Genomic DNA, 22,214 nt, shown 5'->3' on the forward strand with positions numbered 1-22,214 from the left:
ATAGTGAGTGGCGTTTTGTTTGGATCCTGCTGCGATGGGAAGTAGGATAACATGGCGGGTTACAGAAGGTATTAGCGGTAACAACTTGTATGTTGTATTTTGATAATTCAGAAGTGCTATTTAATTTAGTGAATAGATACTGCATGAAGTGTTTATAAAAGTAGTTCTGGCATGCAGGAAAGCAGTAAAAAGTGGCAAAAATAACATCGCTAACTATCTAGCACCTGACAACCTGTTGATTGATTTAAAAGTATAAATGTAAATATGGTTAAAGTAGCCTATCTTTCTATTTAAAGCTTAAGTTAACGCAATTTAGTGTCGAATAATCCAACGTGCATGTGTACCGTGTGTTTTTATCGTTGCAGAATTAAATCAGAAATGCCGATCAGAAATAATCCGATTATTTCTGTGTCATGTAAACCCGAGTGAATCGGTTCCTTCTGCTCCTCACTCGGCTATGAGAGTTCCTGATGTGTAACTCCGACCGAGAGCTGGTTGAAGATGTGCTGTCCTTGAGAAATCAGTTGAGAAGAACCGAGAGGAACCTACAGGCTCTGGGAGAACAGTTAAGGTAAGAACAAGTGATTCACAAAGAGTCAGAATCATTGATTCACAAAGAGTCGGATCCTGTAATGAATCATATCTATCTGTACGACACCAGGTAAGTTAAAGATCTATTTATTTATTTATTTTTGTAAAGAAAGCGATTAATTCGGTCCACAATTACGTTTAACTCTTTTGGAAATCTTTGAGGAAAAACTCCACTCTGAAACGCGTTAAAGGTGCATTAGGTAAGTTGTTTTTTTTGGAAGATTAGGTGTCTTAACGGTTATTTAAACATGGCTCCTGGCCATGTTCACGAAACTCCGTCCCTCTGGATCTTAGAGTTAAAATTTTTAGTGATTTTGGAGCTAATTTCTTGGTTGGTGTTCTATGCGTTATTCCTGTGAGTGCGATGTCCATCCAGCGTAGAAGTAGTGCAGACATCTACGCAAAGGCTGGACCCAAATTCCCAGAATACAATGCAGCTGTATGACCCTGAGTTAGACGGCAGAGAGTCTGAGACTCGGCTCGGCGAGTTAGAGGTCTACGAGATGACTCGCGATCAGCATGAACGTCGTCCGTGACCGTTATTACGATTACAGAGGTCTGATTTTCTGCATTTATTTTCAGCCAGTCAGAAAATGACGGCGTCGACAGCATCACTGGGCACAAAAGCGGGAGCGGATCAGATGGTTACGTCACCTTCGACGATCTTCACAAGCCTGGCGCCTTGAAAGCATCCTCATATCCAGGAAGAGTGGCGAGATCCAGCACTCCGAAGCCGGCGGGGCAGAAAACCCGTGCAAGAGCGCGCAGCTCTGACTGTAGGGTGAGTCTGAGTTTTTTGTTTTGTTTTTTACCCTTCAGCGTATTAGACGTTAGGCACTTTAAAAGAACGGATGCTGTGTTTTCCCGCAGCCCCGATCAGACCGAGACATGGAGAACGAGGCGGCTCAGCTCAGGAGGAAGCTCAGCTCGGTGAGGGAGGAGAACTCGTCTCTGGTGATGGAGAACAGGCAGCTGATCAGTGACCTGGAGGCCGCGCAGATCGAGATCGCCAGCTCCAAGTCTAAGGTACCACACATCTCCTGGTCCGACCCACCGACTCTGACCCTGCCACACGCTGGTACAGTAAAGCCCTCCTGAAAAGACTCTGGAGGCGTGATTTGATTCCGTACGTTGACGTATTTCCTTTTGAAACAGGAAGTGAAATGTTTGACAGTAGTGAAGCAGTTCAATTTTTCAATTGGCTAATGAATGGCCACTGTAGAGCAACACCTGCTCTGGGGGCGGGACTTATAAGTTTTTTTGGAGAGCATTTAATTGGACCAACATGTATGTATGCATCACAGACTATAACATTTAACTGAGAATATCTCCAAACTATTTTTTTTAAATCTCTAGATAAACTATCATACGGTCCCCTCCGAAACTATTGGAACGGCGAGGCCAATTCATTAGTTTGTGCTATACACCAAAGACATTTGATTTGAGATGAAAAGATGGATATATGAAACGAGAGTTTAGGATTTCAGCTTTTATTTCCTGGTATTTACATCTAGATGTAAATTTCAGGACGATCCAGAATCGTTGTATTGGCTATCGCCCGATGTTTATGCAACGCCTCTGATTGATTTTTTTCCCTTTTTTCTCAGCTTCACAATGGTTTGCTTTTCTCCCATAGACAGCTCTCTGGTCTTCATGTTGGTTTATCCGTTTTAACAGCAAATGCAAACCCAAATGTCTTCAGTCTACAGCAAAAACAAATGAATTGGCCTCGCTGTTCCAGTAGTTTCAGATGCGGACTGTATTTGTATCCGCAACACTAAGCGAGAGGGACTACAAGATGCGAAAACAATTCATGGGACATTTTCTATTCTAAATAATAAGAATAAGTATATTCTGTCTCAGGCAGTCGATTGCTCTTGGAGTTAAAACATTGATCGGGGCTTTACTGTCTCATTTTGTCCTGCAGATGCGTGTTCTCGGTTCCACCATAGGTGCACGGACCTCCAGCGTCTCCATCATGAAGGAGCGAATCCTGGACTTGGAAGCACAGCTGGAAGCTCAAGCCACAGCTTTACGGTAACTTCACTGTTCTGCTGTTCTTCCTCACTCAAAATGGCCGCCAAAAAGCTCGGTCTAGCCGCATGTTTTCATTCCGCGTGTTAAATCAGTCCACGATTGAAATCCACGTTTAAGGGGAAGCCTTAAAGGTTCCATGTATTACGTAGTTCCAAGCAAATCTGTTCTAAGCAGCTAAAAACTCTTAACCTGCTTTAAAAAAAAACCCCAAAAAAACCCAACAAGGAAGCTTTTTCTCTCCAAGAGTGTGGTAATAGATCATAGCTAGTGATGAGTTAAAACAGGAATAAATTAGGAATTAAAATAGATTGAAATTAGGAATAAATGATAGATTGTGGGTAGAGATCGACCGATGTTGATTTATAATTTTTTTTAATAAGCGATTTCGATTATCTGCATGTTTGTGCCCGAGAACCGATATTTATTTATTTATTTATTTATTTATTTATTTATTTATTGTTTTAGTTCTGTTTTTGACACAATGATAATGACACCGCTGAACTGAACAAACCGTTTTATTTATAACAATTTTGTCAATGTCACTTCCTCCTTGCATAAACAAAACAACTCTTACTTATACACCAATCAATAGAGGGGTCTGAAAGAGTTGAAAAAAATAAGTGCATGGTTACTGTTTGTTTTTGTTTTTAAATAAATAAAAGCTTCGATGAGGCGAACAAATAAAACACAAACAAAAAAACAGATCAGATGCAGTGCAATTCTCAAAACGCACACAAGATGGCGCCATTTATAGGTGGAGCCGATATTACAAAACCGATATCCGGTTATGGAAAAATGCTTAAATGTCGGGATAACCGATTATCGGTCCATCTCTAATTGTGTGCAACTATCTAACTGTGTGTTGTAGGGAAGCGGACCTGAAGCGTGCAGCGCGCGAACAGACCGCGCTGCAGTGTAACAGAGCGGTGGAGAAACTTGAAGAAGAGCTGAACGCGGCGAAATCGGAGCTGCGTGATAAAACTCGGCAGTGGAAGCGGTAAGGGACGCGTGTACGACTGCGTCCGTGTGTCTAGGCCTTTTTTTTTTTTTTTTAATCATGTGCGTGCTACACATCTTAAATTCGAACGCCGTGAGGTCACGCAAAAACCGATCCCGGTCACGTCCGTATAAGCCGATAACGTAATTATCGTGACGGGGCTACGCGTATCGTTAATGTACATTAATCTGAGGGTAAGCCGTTCTTTTTAAAGGACGGAGCAGCAGAGGAACCAAGCTCTCCGAAACGCAGAGAGACTCACTGCGGCTTTCAGAGACTACAAAGAAGACGTTGCTGAAAAATTAAAGAAGGTAGTGCACAGTTTCTCCAAACTTCTTAAAGGGCCAGTCAGTGATATGTTAAACAGACTGGTTCCGTTAGGCTTTGTTCGAGATCGGTTCTGATGGGATGAAATTTTGTTTTAATTCCCCATGTGCAATGTCTCTGTCGCACGCAGGTGATTGAGAATGAGGGCAAGCTGAAGGCGAGTTTAATCGAGTGCGACCGAGAAAGAGAGGAGCTGGAGAAAAGATGTACGGAGGTGGAGAGAGAGAGGGAGAGGACGAGTCACAGCCTGAGGTAAGAAACATCTCCGAACTCCGTCGCTGCCTGTGAGTAGAAGTCTGACGTCCAGCTGCGAAGCATAAACTATGGAAAATCTCTTTGGTTTATCGGACCTTCTAAATAAGTAATATATTTAGAAATTCTTCCACCGGCACTCTCCTCTCTCTCTCAGTAGGGAGCTGATGGAAGCACGAGTCCATTCCGAGGCTCTCTCCGCCGAGCGCCAGGAGCTGCAGGGCCGAGTCCGGCAGGCGTCGGAGCAGCTGGGTCGCCTGCAGAGGGAGCTGGAGCAGAAGGAGACGCAGCTGCAGGAGGTGGAAGGACTCAGGAGGGAGAGGGAGGACCTGCGACTCCTCACGGCGTGTCAGGAACAGAGGCTGACTCAGACTCACAGGGACGTGGAGCAGGCCAGAGCGGAGCTGGCCAGTCTGGAGAACGTTCTGGACATGTTGCATCTCCGAGAGGTGTGTGTGGACTCCTACAGGTCCTGCTAAGCACGTGTGTGTATACATATGTCTGATTATACATGAAGCCTAGTCCTGATGTATAGTCTCATCTTCTTGTTCGAAAGCTCACTGTGATTTACACAGGCCACGCCTCCTTTAGCTGAGACTGACACACAGGCCATGCCTCCTTTAGCTGAGACTGACACACGGGCCACGCCTCCTTTAGCTGAGACTGACGCGCGGGCCACGCCTCCTTTAGCTGAGACTGACGCGCGGGCCACGCCTCCTTTAGCTGAGACTGACACACGGGCCACGCCTCCTTTAGCTGAGACTGACGCGCGGGCCACGCCTCCTTTAGCTGAGACTGACGCGCGGGCCACGCCTCCTTTAGCTGAGACTGCCGCGCGGGCCACGCCTCCTTTAGCTGAGACTGCCGCGCGGGCCACGCCTCCTTTAGCTGAGACTGCCGCGCGGGCCACGCCTCCTTTAGCTGAGACTGCCGCGCGGGCCACGCCTCCTTTAGCTGAGACTGCCGCGCGGGCCACGCCTCCTTTAGCTGAGACTGCCGCGCGGGCCACGCCTCCTTTAGCTGAGACTGCCGCGCGGGCCACGCCTCCTTTAGCTGAGACTGCCGCGCGGGCCACGCCTCCTTTAGCTGAGACTGCCGCGCGGGCCACGCCTCCTTTAGCTGAGACTGCCGCGCGGGCCACGCCTCCTTTAGCTGAGACTGCCGCGCGGGCCACGCCTCCTTTAGCTGAGACTGCCGCGCGGGCCACGCCTCCTTTAGCTGAGACTGCCGCGCGGGCCACGCCTCCTTTAGCTGAGACTGCCGCGCGGGCCACGCCTCCTTTAGCTGAGACTGCCGCGCGGGCCACGCCTCCTTTAGCTGAGACTGCCGCGCGGGCCACGCCTCCTTTAGCTGAGACTGCCGCGCGGGCCACGCCTCCTTTAGCTGAGACTGCCGCGCGGGCCACGCCTCCTTTAGCTGAGACTGCCGCGCGGGCCACGCCTCCTTTAGCTGAGACTGCCGCGCGGGCCACGCCTCCTTCACTAAAACTGGCACACAGGCCACGCCTCCTTTTGCTGAGACTGTGTTTAAAGGCTTATTGGTGCTTTTCCTATATCCGTGTGATTTTCAGAATCGAGATGGAGAGTTATGTGTGAACCCCTGTCTTTTACCCTCGCTGACTTCGACCGCAGTCACAGAGAATCTCCAACACAAGCCAGGTGAGGGGTTAAGTCTGAAAATGTGTGTGTGTGTAATGGGTACAAGCAATTTCCTGTGTGGTGCTAAATAACTCTAAAGGTTAAAGCGATTCATTTCTCTCTAACGTTAGCCCATGGTCTTGTCTGTGCGCTGAATGACGCCACTAGGTGAGCGGTATGGGAAGCTGCTGGTGGCGCTGCAGAGCGTGGAGAAGGAGAAGGCGAGGCAGGCGAGCGCCGCACAGAGCCTGCAGGACAGACTGAGCCGAGCGCAGGAAGAGATCTCGTCCCTCCAGACCTCCATCACTCAGAGGGCCTCTCACTACCAACAGCTTCACAACCAGCTCCTGGATAAAGCTGCTCAGGCCACCACGCTGGAGAAAGAGGTGCTTCACGCAGCGTCGTGGCTCAAAGCAAACGCATCGTTCGCCTTTTAGCGCAGATATGATATGATGGGTCTTGACCTCATGACCTTCAGATTAGTAACCCAGAAAGCCTTAACCAGAAAAGTCCCAAAAGCACAAATTCAATTAAAAACATGCTTTTGAATAAAAACAGTGTTCTGTAAGGAGACGTTTATGCAGCATGTCGGAAAGGAGTCTCCAGTGTCGGCGCCTTCTTATATTTTTAAACGATCAAAGGCAGTACTGTAACTTGAGGTGTCTTCAGGACAGAGGAGTTTACGCTGTTCACAGTACGACACGTCCTTTAATACATGAATAATGTAAAAAAAAAAAAATAAAATAAAATCATGACACATTACTGTTGTATAAGTCTGTCACGTTAATATCCTACACACTCCACGCGTCACTGTGTGAAGTTGTGTGCGTTCAGTACGGATACTGAAAGGACTTTAACGGTGTAATGGAGTCTGATCTGTGTCCTGATGTGTCCTGATGTGTGTGTGTGTGTGTGTGTGTGTGTGAGCAGCTGAAGAAGAAGAGCGCTCGTCTGGTTGTGGTGGAGAAACAGCTGCAGGAGAAAAGTGCCGCTTACTCACAGGCTGCTATTAAAACCAGCCAGCTGGAGCAGGAGATCATGGTCTCACACACACACACACACACACGCATCACAGTTTATGAGCTTATCATGATGTATTTTCTAACGTCTATACTTTGTTTTGTTTTAATCTTAACGACTATAGATTACAGCTCACGGAAATCCAAAATCCTGTATCTCAAAATATTAGAATAAAGTGTAATGAGTCTAGAGAACGTGAAAAAGTTCCACTTTTTGAGTTAAATTTCAGGGAATAAAAATGAACAGCTCCCACGATATTCGAATTTTTTGAGATGCACCTGTATACAAGTATATTCGTGTTTTTATTTCGTCCTCCGCAGGAAAAGGACGGCAGCATCCATCACTACCAGTCGCTCCTAAAGAAGAGACAGAGGGAATACCAGCAGGCTGCGGAGACCTCCAAGATGGCCGAAACGCACAGATGCAGGGAACTGGAGGACAGGATGGAGGAGGTGAGTGCGTGAGGCGTGCGTGAGGCGTGCGTGAGGCGTGCGTGAGGCGTGCGTGAGGCGTGGATTTTGTTGACGGGCGTGTATTTGTGTGCCCGTGCGTAGTTGCGGTCGTGTCTGGATCAGAGTCAGGCCGAAGTAGCGGCGTTGAAGCAGACCGTGTCCGATCTCCAGTCAGAGAAACAGGAAGTAGAACATCAGGCCGGTTTACTGCAGGCGTCTGTGGATCAGCTCACACAGGTCGGCTTCCTGAAACGACAACAGCGAATCATAGTGCTTTTCTAAATATTAATATAAACGTACGGTTTATTTACAGGAAATGGAGATGAAGAACGCGCGTAGTGAAGAAGCAGCGCGTGCTTTTGAAGAGCAGGCCTTGGAGTCGGCTTCTAGAGTGAGTGTGTGTGTGTGTGTGTGTGTGTGTGTGTGTGTGTGTTAGTATAACTAAAAACGTAGTTATAGGGCCACCCTGATTTCAGTCTGCGGTAAGTAGGGAGTAGAACACGCAGCGTTGTGCTCTTCTAGGAATGTTTAGACAGTACCGTGGCGTGGAATGATGCTTTATAGCTGTTGCGTGCAGATGAAGTTCATGGAGTCGGAGCTGTCGTGCTGTAAGGAGGAGCTGAGCGACGGCCTGCGGCGGGTCGAGAAGGTCAAGCAGCAGTACGAGAAGCAGCTGGAGCTGAAGAACTCGGAGGTCTGCGTTTAACGTTTACGCAATAATATATAACACGATCTGTACACAACATCTTGCATGATGATCCAGAATAATGCATTACTCGGCGTAAATAACGTTCACTATTAATACAACCCCAATTCCACAAAACTTGGGACGCCTTGTGAAATGTAAATACAAACGGGAAATCTCATAAACCCGGATGTTCTTCACGATCGGACATAGAAAACATGTCAAAGGTTTAAACTGAGGAAATGTACCGTATAATGCTGCATGGATAAATTTTGTGGGTGTGTGTGTGTGTGTTAGTTGTCAGTTCTGCAGGAGGCGGTGAGGAGCAGAACGCTGGCCTGTGAGAGCTCGAGTGAGGAGAACCTGCAGCTGCAGCGCTCCATGCAGAGACAGCACGCCATGTTGCAGGAGAGCACCAGCCGCATCGCACAGCTCGAGGATAGCCAGAGTCACCTGCAGAGCCAGGTACACACACACACACACACACACACGCCGCACGAGTGTCCCTGCATCGATGCTCAGCTCAGGGTGCTGACTGTGCAGAGTTTCGCATGTTCTCCCCGTGTACATGTGAGGTTCCTCCATGCCCTCTGGTTTCCTCCCAGCTCCCAAAACCCCAAAAACACTGGTAGGCGGGTCGGCGCCGCTTAATCGCCCCAGATGTGAACGAGTGCGTGAATGTGTACGAGTATTCCCGTCTCACATCCGGCGTTCCCGGGATCCACCATGAACCCTGATCATGATAACGTGCTTAAGTCGATGCAGAGGCGAGTAGGCGGGGGGAAAAAGGCTCCGGGTTACGGATCAGAAGGTCGGAGGTTCAACCCCCAGCACTTCTAAGCTGCTAAATTTGGGCCCTTGAGCAAGGCCCTTAACCCTCTCTGCTCCAGGGGGCGCCATATCATGACTGACCCTGCGCTCTGATACAGTTTATGGAAAAAAAGATTTTCCCTTTGCTGTAATGCGTATATGTGACAAATAAAGGCTGAATAAAAGCGACACCCGGTGCTGTGGGTCGTATCACAAAGAAGAAGGAAACCGAAACGGCGCTAGAACCAAACCTTGCGGGACCACCGTATTCCATCGACGTGAACCTGACAAGAACGAGTCTGTCATTTACTACTTTAACCAGCGCTTATTTTGCGCCGTTCTCTCTCGGGATGCACGAATGTCGTACACCCATATTTATTATTTAGACTTTAATACGGAACATAGATTTTGGGCGGTTTTCTTATCAAAACACTGACACTAACAAACCTCTCACAATGTATTCATCGCGGTACTTCTAGACGTTTTCATGAATAACCGTTCCTCGAGGAGTTCCTTCTCGACCGGGACGAAGGATTACAGACGACTCCTGTGGGAAAATTAATCTGCGTAGGTTTGCGACACCGAAGTGGGTCAGAGCGTGACACACCGAAAAAAAAGACAGTGCTTGTTTCAAGCTTAGTTTAACTTTGACGTTATGCCTTTAGGCGAAATGGCTCATTTGGTGTATTTAAAAAAATAAAAGAAGAAAGAAACAAATAAATAAATAAAAAGAGCTCACCATGATGTCTGCAGCATTCTGTAACACTATAATAAAATACAATACTGTGACTATATAATACGTTATAATGGTATAATATTTGAAATTTAACTGTAATACCACAGAATTCTGGATACTGATTGGTCAGAAGGTGTTGGTTAATATTCTCTAACGGCGTGCAAATCACAGGTTTGTATAAATGCACTCGTTCTAATACGTTATCGTTTCTACAGTAACAGCTCGTTCACAGGGAGTCGTACGTCAACGGAAGGAGTCTCCAGTGTCGGTGCTTTGTACGAGTCAGAGGTAAAGCTGTAACTTGAAGTTTTCCGATTTCGCTTCATCCGGCGTTTCCGTTCTGCAGGTTTCTCAGCTGGAGCAGGAGCTGGAGAGGGAACGCACCACGTCGTTACACCAGCTCAGGAGGAAGCAGGTGGAGGTGGAGGAGGCCAAGCAGGAGGTGCAGAAGAAGGAGAAGGAAACTGTTGATCTCTCTTCTTCCATAACGTGAGTCTCAGACGGTCGGTAGTTTTTTTTTTTGTTTTTGTTTTTTTTCCTTTTCAGTCGCTCGGGTTCTTTCGAAGCTCTCGGAGAAGCTCCTTCGGGTCCGTTTAATCGACCTGACCAGTTTCACGCCAGCTCTCACGCAACTGGAACCAACATCGCGTCACTCTTGTATGATATGGTCTGATTTATATATACACCTACTATATGGCCAGAAGTATGTGGACACCTGACCGTCACACCAAAGTGCACAAAAGGTGCGAGCCCCGTGAAGACATGTTGGCGTTAAGGTTGGAAGAAGGTAGAAGAACTCGCGTGTCCTGCACCGAGCCCTGACCTCAAACCCACTGACTCATCACCTTTTGGGATGAACCGGAGCAGGAGCCTCATCGCCCGACATCGGCGCCTGACCTCGACCTCGCTAATGCTCTTGTAGCTGAACGAACACCCCACCCCCACCCCCACCCCCACCCCCAGCCCCCCACAGCCATGCCCCAAAATCTAGTGCAATGCCTTCCCAGAAGACAGGAGCGCATTTATAAATGTAGAGCAAGGGACCAACTCCGTGTCGGCACCCACGGTTTTACAACGGGTGTGACTGATGGAGGGATTTATTACTCCGCACACATACCCTGCGCCGACGTCTGCCTTGTGATCTTTCCCACCGTGATGTTGTGAATGAGCTTCCTTTACCCACAAAACATCCCCGTGCAGCTGGTATTTGAATTCCAGGCCGCCGCACAGCCTCGGGCGCTGTTTGTCGTTCTCGGAGAGTCTTATGACTCAGTCACGTTGTCTCGACAGCTGCATACGTCCGTATAAATATCGAGCCTTTCCTTCTTTTCCTCAGCAGTAGAAGACTGCACGGCAGACCGATTCTTGTCTATAGCAGTTGTGATAAGGTTTGATAGACAAACATTTTGATTGTTTGTTTATCATTTTATTCATTCTGCACTTGCACACACGTGTGTTTTTTTTTTTTTCTTTTTCCAGGCAGCTGAGCTCCGAGATGAACGCATGCAGAGAGGAGCTTTCAGACATGGAGAAGGAGCTGCTGCAGCTGAGGAGGGACAGCAGCTCTAAAGCCACACAGCTCAGTCAGATGGAGGAGACGCTGCAGGAGACCAGGGGCATGCTGGATAAGAAGAGTGAAATGGGTACACGATAAATAAAATCGCTGTAACGTAGTAACCATCTTCTACCACGGCACGGCGCTGTAGAATCTGATTGCGTCTGATCGGTTTTTGCTCAGTGGTGGACCTGGAGGAGAAGCTCCACCGGAGCGAGATGGACAGGCGGAACTCTCTGCAGCGGGCTCGCCTGTTGGAGGAGCAGTTAAACACGGTGCGCGGCGAGCTGTCCGACACGCTCGGCCACCTGGAGGAGCTGAGGGACGTGCTGCAGAGGACTCAGCTCGCCGCCGACCAGCGGCAGGCCACCATCCACCAGCTCACCGCAGAGCTCAGGTGAGGCTCCTCCCCCCCAGCAGCTACGCTGTCGGTCGAGGAGAAAGCCAGCGAGGCTCGTCACGTTCGGCGACCTCGTCGGCCCCAGAGAGCGTGTATGTATGTGTGGGCGTGTCTCTTCTAGCGCTTCAGCTCCAACTGGGTCAATCATCACGGTCTCTCACTCTCCTTTTTATTTATTTATTTTTAATTCGTTTTATGTAAATATATGCAAATCTGCCTCTTTTTTTTTTCTTTTCTGAATAATAAATTGCTTGATATGGTGCTTTTAAGATAAATAAATAAATAAAGTAAATTGATACATGAAAACATACAGCAGTATCTACACTTTAAATCCTCATTCCGAAGTTCTATCCTCAACCCTACATGCCCCGCCCTTCATTTTTCCTGGTAAACCTGTGTCACAAGACCTGCATTTGCATATTGTAACCTGATTGGCTGTGATATTTTAACGACGCAATAACTCTTTCCTGAAACGTGGTTAAGACGAAAAGCAGGTCAATTTAAGGTGATTTTAAAGAGCCAATACCCTGAGGAGAACCGTGACTCCTCGGCGTTTTTATTTTTCTTTCGTGGACCCGGTGTTGCAGTTCACTCGGGCGTGTTTAACACGCTGAAGATTCTCCACAAGGGGGAGCTAGTGCCACTAAAGGAAGCTCAGAGTCCGCCACCTTTTTACGAAACACCTACAGCGTCATCACACCAAGCACAGTAGGGTTCCTTAGTAGAACCGAACTGAAGGAGGACATTTTGTATCCTCGCTCCTTCAAAATGGCTGCTCAGGATGTGCGTCAAACCTGTAATGTCGGCCTGTTTTTATTTTTATTTACCATCATTTTTATTGTAAATTACATCATATACAGATTTTGAGTTATGAATATATATAATAATATATATATATTTTTATATATATAATATATCTTAAGAAAAATATCCATCCTCACAGTGTCCCATGAAAACAGAATCGCATCATAACCCTGAAGAAACATCGACAGTTTCAAGTAGAATTTTATTTACCCTAAGGGGGAAACAATAAATATATCGTTACAGCACGTGTTCCATGCTGGTGCAAAGTTGAATTCAGCAGCTTAAGATAGTTCTAGTACGTTGCAGAAACGACCGTCTACAATCATCTATGCCATGTTTATCGGTTGTTTAAAATAATAAATAAATACAACGTCTTTAAAAGGTGCCATGTAATTATATGACCCAAATACACACACACACACAACTCATAATTACTGTAAAGATGTGTATTTCTCCTTCTCACACACACCGTGAGTTTAACACCAGACCTTTCGTGCATTGTGTGTTCATGGAGCTCCACCCACTCCGCGGTCCGGCTCGATCCAGTTCGCCTTGTCGCTTGTTTATTTAATTTCATACGTTTCAAAAGGTGCACAGAAGAAGGAACGATAGAAACGCAACGTAAACCAGCGGGTAGAAATATGGCCTCGTATGTTTAGAGGTATGAAGGTTAGGTGGTCGGTGTAAATGAGAAGGAAGAAAGTGTTTTGTGCCTCAAGCAAATGATTGAGGTCTCAGATTTAGGGCAGAAGGGGGATGCTCAGTTAAATGTGATGGATTTCTGTTTAACTGTGTGTGTGTGTGTGGACAGGGAGAGCCAGCAAGAGCTGGAGGAGAGGAATCATGAGGTGTTGGATATGGACACTGCACTGAAGGAGAGACAGGGGGAACTGCAGCAGAGAGCAGAGCTGGTAACACACGCACACGCACGCACACACACACCCGACACGAGAGTAGAGCGGGTGTTTGCCATTAAACCGAGAACCCATGAGGCATTTTGCTTTAGACGTTACAACCAAAATTCAGAAAAATTCTGTATTGTACAAAAGTCTCTCTTCCTTTGCATTAAAGCGGCAGTATGCAACATTTTTGCCCGAAAAATTTACAAGCGCCAATACTTGGACAGTTTCGAAAAATCCTCAAAGGCAAAAAATATAAATTAAGGGTCAAAGGTGGAACGTGGAACTGATGCCAGACGTCCGGATTGTTTATTAAATGTGTTTACATGATCTGATTATCTTATTTACACGGTTTATTTATTTACATCCTTTTCATCATTTTACTTGCATCATAAATGATGACAGTGTCAAGCGCGGTTTGCATAGATACCGTTTAAAAAAAATACAAAATAGATATTTACAGATAAAATGACTCGGGTGTTAAAATGTAGGAATTTTTTCCTTCACCTTCAGGGTTTATTGGCTCGGTTGCTAGGCAACCGGTGAGGTGCGACATTATGAATTTCGACGCCGATGTGTAGACCTGAAGTTTTCCCATTACATAAGTGCAAGTCGGCGTGTTGGATGAGCTATGTCCCGAAATCAGATCTTTTTATTTTGAAATGAAAAGTGCATGCAGTAACACATTTCTACCAGAGGGGTCTCCAAAAATCGGCGATTGTGACTATTCACAAACAATAGTGTAAACAGTGCGTGAAAAGAGAGGGAGAGTTTTAAATAGGCTTAAACACTCGCTCGCTCATCGGAGAATGTATCGCAATTAAACCAAGTCATTTTTTTTGTTCTTGGAACTAAGATTAGAGTTTGAAAATCTGTTATGTTCCTTGGCCGTTCTGAACCCTAAAACTTATTATATTCTGACAACACGGTGAATTATTAAGTAAATATTACATCTGGGTTCCCTTAAAGGTTAATAAAGGTGCCTCGTTTGTGTTTGTTTTTTGTTTCTTTTTAAAAAAAAATTATTTCCCCCCAATGTCCAGCAGATGGCGCTATGAAACACAATTTGGAGGCTGTTACTCTTTTTCAGTGCTTTTAAAGTATATACAGATAAAATGTTAGTGAAAACATGTTTGTTTCACTTGCAGCTCGGACAGCTGGATGTGGTCATTAAGGAGCATAAGCTGGAGATGGAGAGGAAGGTGGAACATCTGCAGGAGGTCCAGGAGAAGACCGAGAGAAAGCTCAGAGAGAGAGAGAAACGGGTACAGAGCTCCTTACACATGTTTAAAAACCCACATGATGCGGTTATCTGAGGACAGAAAGGGGCGTCTCTGACTCTGCGGCTTCGTTTGTAGGTGGGGTTTCTGACTGAGAAACTGGAATTGGTCAAATCCCAGCTCCAGGGGAAGGAGGATCTGGAAAAGGTGAGAAACAGCATTGTTTAAAAAAATTTTTTTTTTTTAAAAGTCAAAAAACCCGACACAGCTGTGCTGTTGGATCAGAGGATACGGAGTGAAGCGGTGTGACTGTTGACACAGCGCGGTTGAGTTCTCGGTTCTGATTGGTCAGAAGAGGAGGTGTCGATGAGTTGTCTATAACAGCAGCCCTGTCCGTAGCAGGTTTATATTAACGCGCTCATTATAGTAATACTTTATCGTTTCTATAGTAACAGCTCGTTCACATTTCACATACGGTGAGGTTTTCTGTACGGAGATGTTCATTTGATATTTATGGAAGGAGTCTCCAGTACCAGAGGTAAAGCTGTAGCGTTACGTTTTCCGACGTCTTCGGGTTTACATTCTGCGGTTTCTCGTTAACGTGACAAGCTGCGTTTAGAGAGTGAGAGTGTGTGAGTGTTTATAGAGGGTGTGAATGTAGGATTACACTTCTAACTCCTGAGTGTGTGTGTGTGTGTGCGCGTGTGTGTGTTTCAGAGTGCGTTGGAGCTCGGTCAGCAGCTGCGTGTGTGTCGCGAGCAGCTCCAGAAGAGCGCTCAGGATCTGCAGGACACACACACTCGCTGTGACGCTCTGAGCAGGCAGCTGGACGGCGTCTCACAGCAGGAGAGACAGAAGGTACAGGCTTACACACTTTCCTAAACTCTTATACATTCATATACACAGGGTAGGAAAGTGTGGCATGGAGGAGCAAGAGGCCACGCCCCCTTCAGTAGGACTGACTGGCATAGAGGCCATGCCTCCTTTACCATTACTCTGTGTGTGTGTGTGTGTGTGTGTGTGTGTGTGTGTGTGTGTGTGTGTGTGTGTGTGTGTGTGTGGACCTTTGGCCAGTGTTGTATTTAATGAGTAACTGTGTGTACGTGCGCAGAGTACGATCGTTAAATGTGACTCAGGCGTGAAGTAAAGCCACGAGCTCTTACCCTGTAACTTCACACGTGTTTTCTCCAAAAGAGCAGGAACTAAAAATGTTCCTAGAACTGTGGAACAGGAACTAAAAGCTTTGTTTGCTTTTTTTATTATTATTATTGAATTTTTTTATTATTATAACTGCAAACAAGATGATGAGGTTCTGAGAAAGTTCCTCATATGGTGTACATGCAGCATCTGTCTCTGCCACTCTCTCTTTCTCTGAGCCGTCGGTTATCTCTCCCGATCTCAGTCATTCTCTCTTTTTGTCTCTTTTTTGGGGGTTTTTTTGTCCTTCTTTTTCTCTTTTTACACTCTCTTTGCTTCTCTATGCCTTTGCTTTCTCTCTTTACTTCCTTTTTGCCTCTTCTTACTCTGTTTCTCACGTTTCCTCTTTCTCTTTACTCTTTCTCTCTTAACACTTTCTTTCTCTCTCTTTACGCCTTATCTTTCTCTCAACGCATTCTCTCTTTCACTTACTCTCTTTACACTTTCTCTCTCTTTACACTTTCTTTTTCTCTTTACGCTTTCTGTCTGTCTTTACACTTTCTCTGTCTCCCTCTTTACGCTTTCTGTCTCTCCCTTTACACTTTCTCTGTCTCCCTCTTTACGCTTTCTGTCTCTCTTTACACTTTCTCTGTCTCTCTCTTTACACTTTCTGTCTCTCTCTTTACACTCTCTCTGTCTCTCTCTTTACGCTTTCTGTCTCTCTCTTTACACTCTCTCTGTCTCTCTCTTTACGCTTTCTGTCTCTCTCTTTACACTCTCTCTGTATCTCTCTTTACGCTTTCTCTCTCTCTCTCTTTACACTTTCTCTGTCTCTCTCTTTACACTTTCTGTCTCTCTCTTTACACTCTCTCTGTATCTCTCTTTACGCTTTCTCTCTCTCTCTCTTTACACTTTCTCTGTCTCTCTCTTTACACTTTCTCTGTCTCTCTCTTTACACTTTCTGTCTCTCTCTTTACACTTTCTGTCTCTCTACACTTTCTGTCTCTCTCTTTACACTTTCTGTCTCTCTACACTTTGTCTCTCTCTTTACACTTTCTTTTTCTCTTTATGCTTTCTCTGTCTCTCTCTTTACACTTTGTCTCTCTGCACTTTCTGTCTCTCTCTTTACACTTTGTCTCTCTTTACGCTTTCTGTCTCTCTTTACACTTTCTTTTTCTCTACACTTTGTCTCTCTCTTTACGCTTTCTCTTTCTCAACGCTTTCTCTTCGCTCTTTACACTTTCTTTTTCTGTACACTTTCTGTCTCTCTCTTTACGCTTTCTGTCTCGCTCTTTACACTTTCACTGTCTCTCTCGTTCCGCTTTCTCTGTCTCTCTCTTTACGCTCTGTCTCCCTTTATTCTTTTTTTTTTGCTGTTGTCTCACATAACGTCCCTCTTTACATGTTCTCTTGTTTTACGCTGCTCAGGAACCAGGTTGTACATTAACATTAATGGCTTTCTTGCTCTGTGGGCAGTGCATCAGTGATCCAAACTACTCGTGTGTTCGCACGCGCGTGCGCGCGCGTGTATGTGTGTGCGTAGGAGACCGACGTGCAGCAGCTGCAGGAGAAGCTCCGTGTGGTCGAGAAGTGGCGGCTGCAGAGTGAGGCTCAGTTGCAGACCACAATCACTGAACTACAACATGAACTGCAGCAGCAAAGAGAAGAGCACAACAGAGAGGTACACACACACACACACACACACACACACACACACACATTGCTACAGCAGTTCTCCGATGAAAAATCAAAATGTGTTGAAGCGGAGGTACTGTTACCACCCCGACCTTGATTCATCTCCTGCAACAGCACGTCGTCCTAAACCACACAACTACACAAATCCAGTTGTCCACATTCACGCCGTTCACTTGTGCGTCTGTTTGTTTCTTCCTCTCTTTTTAAACCCCCAAGGTGTCGGCTCTTCAGCAGACCCGTGGGCAGCTCCTGAAGGTGTCCGATCAGATCTCCATCAGCCTCCGAAGCTCTCAGGAGCAGCTGGAGGAAGCCAGAGCCGACGCCGCCGAGCTCCACACGCAGCTCCAGTCCACACAGCAGCTCTTGCAGCACGCCAACGATACGCTGCTCGTTAAGGTCAGGACGAGAACCCTCAGTATCGCGCACCCAATCCAATCCGATCCAATCAACCAGGGGGTGGAGCCTGTAACTGTTAGTACAAGTATGAAAACAAACCAACAAAAAACCCGAATTTATCCGAGTCAACATTCACACTTGGTACGGAATGTGGGGCAGCCATTTTAAAATTTGGCCCAGATGTGCTTCGTGACATGCCACGCCCACTTTTTTAAAACACTCTTCCGTTAATAACTCAAAGTATACATGCTGTGAAGAGGAAAAAGATCCGAAAAACCATACAAACATTATAAAGATATCACAGTATGTTTATATTATTAATTATAGATACATTATTGTTGATTTTTCTTTGTAATCTGGCTTACACACCCACACACACACACACACACACACACACACACAATTTACACTTATTTAAAAGATGAAGCGATGCTAAATGTCTCGGTCTGTGGAGTTTTCATTTCGTTCATATATTACGGATATACTAAATTTGTAGCTTCTGTTTCTAAATATTAAAGCGTAGTATACGTTTATAGAGCTGTTGTTGTTGTTGTTGTTGTTGTTGTTGTTGACACTGTTGAGATGTTGAACATTTTTATTATTGTAACACTGAGAATTTACAGAATGTCCTGATTTATCGACCTTGATCTTGCCATGAAAACAGCCGTTGATGCTGACATGGCATTAAAAGAACGATAAATAAATAGATTCTGATTTCACATCAAAACTTAAACGTCCCGACCAAAGTCCGGACCAAATTTTGAGACGGCCGCCATTTTGTAACGCACGAGAGCTGACTCAGGGGTGTTCAGGGGTGTTCAGGGGTGTTCAGGGGTGTGTGTTTTCATACTTGTACTAACATGAGGTTTTCAGTCGTCACCGTCGTAGCGTACGAGTCGAGCGTGTAGGCTGAAGTGGGCTTTTAATCTTGCTTTAATCAAACCCAAACATTTAGCTGTGGAATATCTGGCTGGCGTTCATCAGTTCTGATGAATTCATAGGAAAAGTTTGAGGTGTTTAAACACCGTGCATCGATGTAGGATAATCGTAGTAGTGATACGCCAAGCATGGGAGTGTCGGGTCTGTTTACCTGTAAGCACTGGGTGTGCACGTGAGGCGTTAAACCGATGAGGAAAGATCTGTTTTGGCACACCTGAGGACATTTAAAGCCGCTGAAGCTGTTTGTTGAAGAATTCTCAAGGTTACACCCTCGGAGCCTGTTCTTCTGGCTGCTTTTGGGTCGTGTCGTGCCATGCCCTGTCGCTTGATTTACAACTTTGACTCTGGATCACAAAAGATTTTTGTTAGGAGAACGCCGTAAAGCATTTCGAAACTTGATTTGCCTGTGAGGAGTCTTCACGGTCGTTTGTTGGCGTCCACCAAGACCGAAAACACGACACGAACTCCTTTCTTTGGCTTAGCGTGACCTGTTTTGTCATTGGTTGCAGGTGGAGAAGGTCTGCACAGGCACTCTCTCTACCCCCACCCACAGATTCCCTCTCCTCTTAGATGGACATTCCCATACCAGTGTCCCCTTCAGGGTTTCCAACTAGTTGTCTTTCCCGACACTGTTCGATCAAGCACTGACCAGGAGGCATCTTTGTAAGGTCTCTGAACCGCCTCGACTTGCGCCTCTCGATTAGCCGGAGCGGCGTCTCTTCCCACAATGCTCTCCCATGCTGCAGAGGGCCTCACGATGTTTCAGAGCGCAAGCCCGGCAATCAAAGACTTATAATCTGAAAGGAGAATTCAAGCCAATTCAATTTCTATTTAATTTGATTCGTGTAGCGCTTTCAACAGCGGACGTCGTCTCAGAGCAGCGTTACAGAAACGTATAAACACAGGATGGAGATTTTAAGCGTGTGGATTTATCCCTATTGAGCGAGACGGTGGTGACGGTGGTGAGGAAAAACTCCCCGAGACGATACGAGAAGGAACCTTGAGAGGAACCGGACTCGGAAGGGAACCCGTCCTCATCTGGGGAACGAGAGCCAAGCATGCTAGTTTATAGACGTAAAATACTGTCGTAGTTACACGGTATTTATTACAATCTTGCAAGTTTTTCAACCCGATAAATTCATTAAAACTCGTACCCTTTGGGAATCTATGACAAGTTATCCTAACCTTAAGAAGTTTAAGGTTAGGTTTAAGAAGAGTTTTTGAGAACACAAAATATTCGTAACTTTTTCCTTAAGTTGGAAATAAGAAGAAAACGGCAGTTAAGAAGAGTTTCATTCATTCTTAGGAATGTTTCTCAGATCCAGTCCGAGGTTCCCAGCCCTGGTCCTCGAGGAACTTGTTTCTGTCTGCGTTGTGGTTTTTTTTTTTTTGTTGTTGTTGTTGTTTGTTTTTTTTTTTCCTTGCTCTAATTAAATCAACTAATTAACAGGTTCCTGATTGGTGGCTTGTGCGTCCGTCTACAGAATCTGATAAATCCTTAAGACCATGGGAAAGTTTTTATTTTTCCTTTACAAGAGTTTTAAATCAAGTAGCTTATCAGGACTGTTATTTATTTATTTATTTATATTTTTTTTTTACCCGAGTAGCAACGATAAACTCCCCGTCTGTAGATAACTCCACATCTGCAGTCTGAACCGTGGTTTTTATTTAAATTAAACACCGACTCTTTTTCGGTCAGCGATCAAAGTTAGCGAGGTTCATATTTCCGGTCAGTTTGTTGGCGTCGCTTATCTGCTTTCAAGTAAAAACACTGCACGTTCACGTTTTCCGTTAGACATCCATCCATCCATCCATCCAGCCATCTTCTATAGCGCTTTATCCCAGGGAGCATGGGGCACAAGGCGGGGTACACCCTGGACAGGGTGCCAGTCCATCGCAGGGCACACTCACATACACACTCACACACACACTCACACACCCGTTCATACACTACGGACACTTTAGACACGCCGATCAGCCTACCATGCATGTCTTTGGACTGGGGGAGGAAACCGGAGTACCCGGAGGAAACCCCCGCAGCACGGGGAGAACATGCGAACTCCGCACACACAGGAACACGGCAGGAATCGAACCCCCGACCCTGGAGGTGTGAGGCGAACGTGCTAAACACTAACCCACCGTGCGCCCTCCATTAGACATGTATTTATTATTTTGCGTCGCTGCTTACAGACGAGGCCACGCCAAAAAAACGACATTCTCTCGGTCGAAAGCGGCAGAAAACGAACCGCATTCTCACCTCCTCCCTTCATTCCATAAATATCTGGCACCCTTACTGCGGTTTTGAGAACACAGGAACGTTCCTTTCTGATTGACGCTGGCGTGAGATGATGTGGGTGTGTCCGAACAGGAAAGATTCGAAAACATTCAAGCATTATATCCTGAGGTGTATAATAATAATAATAATAATAATAATAATAATAATAATAATGATGATGATAATAATCCATAATAAGGTTTCAAACTCCACGACTGTATAATCGTTTATTCGGTTTGTCAGTTGAAATTCATGAAGCTGTCGCCTTAACCAATCAGGAGTTGAAAAACGTCACGCACGTGTTTTATTCACGTTAGATGAATCCAATTTTATCTGGTTTAGTGCGTGCAGAACGCTGTCTAATTACACAACTCGCTCCTACGTTCCAGGAATCGGAGATGGCACGTCTCCAGGCGAAGATCTCCAGCCTTGAGAGAGCCTCCGAGCTCCACAGCTCCACGCTCCATCACGAGTCTGGCACATTTCCTCCCCTCTCGCCTCCTCTCAAAGACCCTGTGCCAAATGTTCCCCCTTCCGTCAACGACCCCCTCGGTCGCTCCAGCATCTCCTCCAGCTCCTGGAGGGAAGCCTCGTCAGACGGGTCTCTGGAGCTCTCGGAGAGCCTGAAGGCCAGCGTGAAGGCGGCTCTGAAGCCTCCGGGTTCCCCGTGCGGCGGCTGGCAGGGCCTGAGCCACACGGAGCTCTCCTCCGGCTCAGACGTGACCTTCAACCCACTCACCTACATGCTGGATGGAGAGGAACCCGAGGAAGCGGAAATGGACTCTCTGTCAGGCATGCTGAGATTCGTTAATCAGACTCTGGCCCTGCAGGAACGGCACTCGGACACGCACGTCCAGGCAAGTTAGAACAGGAAATAAAGGATCTCTTAATGCAGAGGTTTCTCAACGGCTTTACGATCAGACCCCGAGGATTACGCAGTTCTTGATGGTTTCTTCAGACGCTTAAGAGTCGAGGTTCTTTTTGTTTTCCTTTTATAAAAGGACCGCAGCGAGGACGGCTTTGGAGGGGAGGGATCATAACAGGAAACGACGTTTTGAAGAGGATCCTTTGATCTTTCCAGAGTTTAATACATCCTGGTTGTGGTTCCTGACCATGTGATGATCTGGTGTTCTCCCGTAGGACTCGTTCATGAATTAAAAACAATCCTGGCCACTTGAAGTTTCAATTTTCCTTTTTTTTTCTAATGTGAATATTGTGTGTTTGCCCCCTTTTTTTTTTTTTTTTTTTTTTTATACGTCTTCAATAAAATGAATCTGTTTTATGACTTATGAATGTTTTCTCTTTGATGTTTGTTTACGTCACCCACTGGTCAGTTTAATCCAATTCTAT

At 46.0% G+C, this 22,214-nt stretch overlaps 1 protein-coding gene across 4 annotated transcripts; it reads left to right on the forward strand.

The window, feature by feature from the left end:
- Nucleotides 1-2: 2 nt before the first annotated feature.
- ccdc18 (coiled-coil domain containing 18) lies at nt 3-22,117 on the forward strand. Of its 4 annotated transcripts, none has more exons than XM_053651350.1 (27): nt 3-68; nt 366-571; nt 1,174-1,372; nt 1,462-1,617; nt 2,519-2,628; nt 3,497-3,625; nt 3,840-3,936; nt 4,083-4,204; nt 4,362-4,653; nt 5,775-5,862; nt 6,010-6,227; nt 6,772-6,882; nt 7,182-7,313; nt 7,416-7,550; nt 7,627-7,704; nt 7,891-8,007; nt 8,296-8,463; nt 9,891-10,033; nt 11,024-11,187; nt 11,283-11,496; nt 13,115-13,214; nt 14,351-14,467; nt 14,561-14,629; nt 15,140-15,280; nt 17,103-17,240; nt 17,471-17,650; nt 21,254-22,117. In XM_053651350.1, the coding sequence occupies exons 2-27, from the start codon at nt 471-473 to the stop codon at nt 21,728-21,730; spliced, it is 3,996 nt and encodes a 1,331-aa protein (XP_053507325.1). In that variant the 5' UTR covers nt 3-68; nt 366-470; the 3' UTR covers nt 21,731-22,117. The 4 variants fall into 4 exon arrangements, with proteins under 4 accessions (XP_053507325.1, XP_053507327.1, XP_053507326.1 ...); XM_053651352.1 differs by having other exon boundaries at nt 4,365-4,653; XM_053651351.1 differs by having other exon boundaries at nt 37-87.
- Nucleotides 22,118-22,214: the final 97 nt, after the last annotated feature.

This window comes from Ictalurus furcatus, chromosome 20 (assembly GCF_023375685.1).
Source record: "Ictalurus furcatus strain D&B chromosome 20, Billie_1.0, whole genome shotgun sequence".
Lineage (NCBI taxonomy): Eukaryota > Metazoa > Chordata > Actinopteri > Siluriformes > Ictaluridae > Ictalurus > Ictalurus furcatus.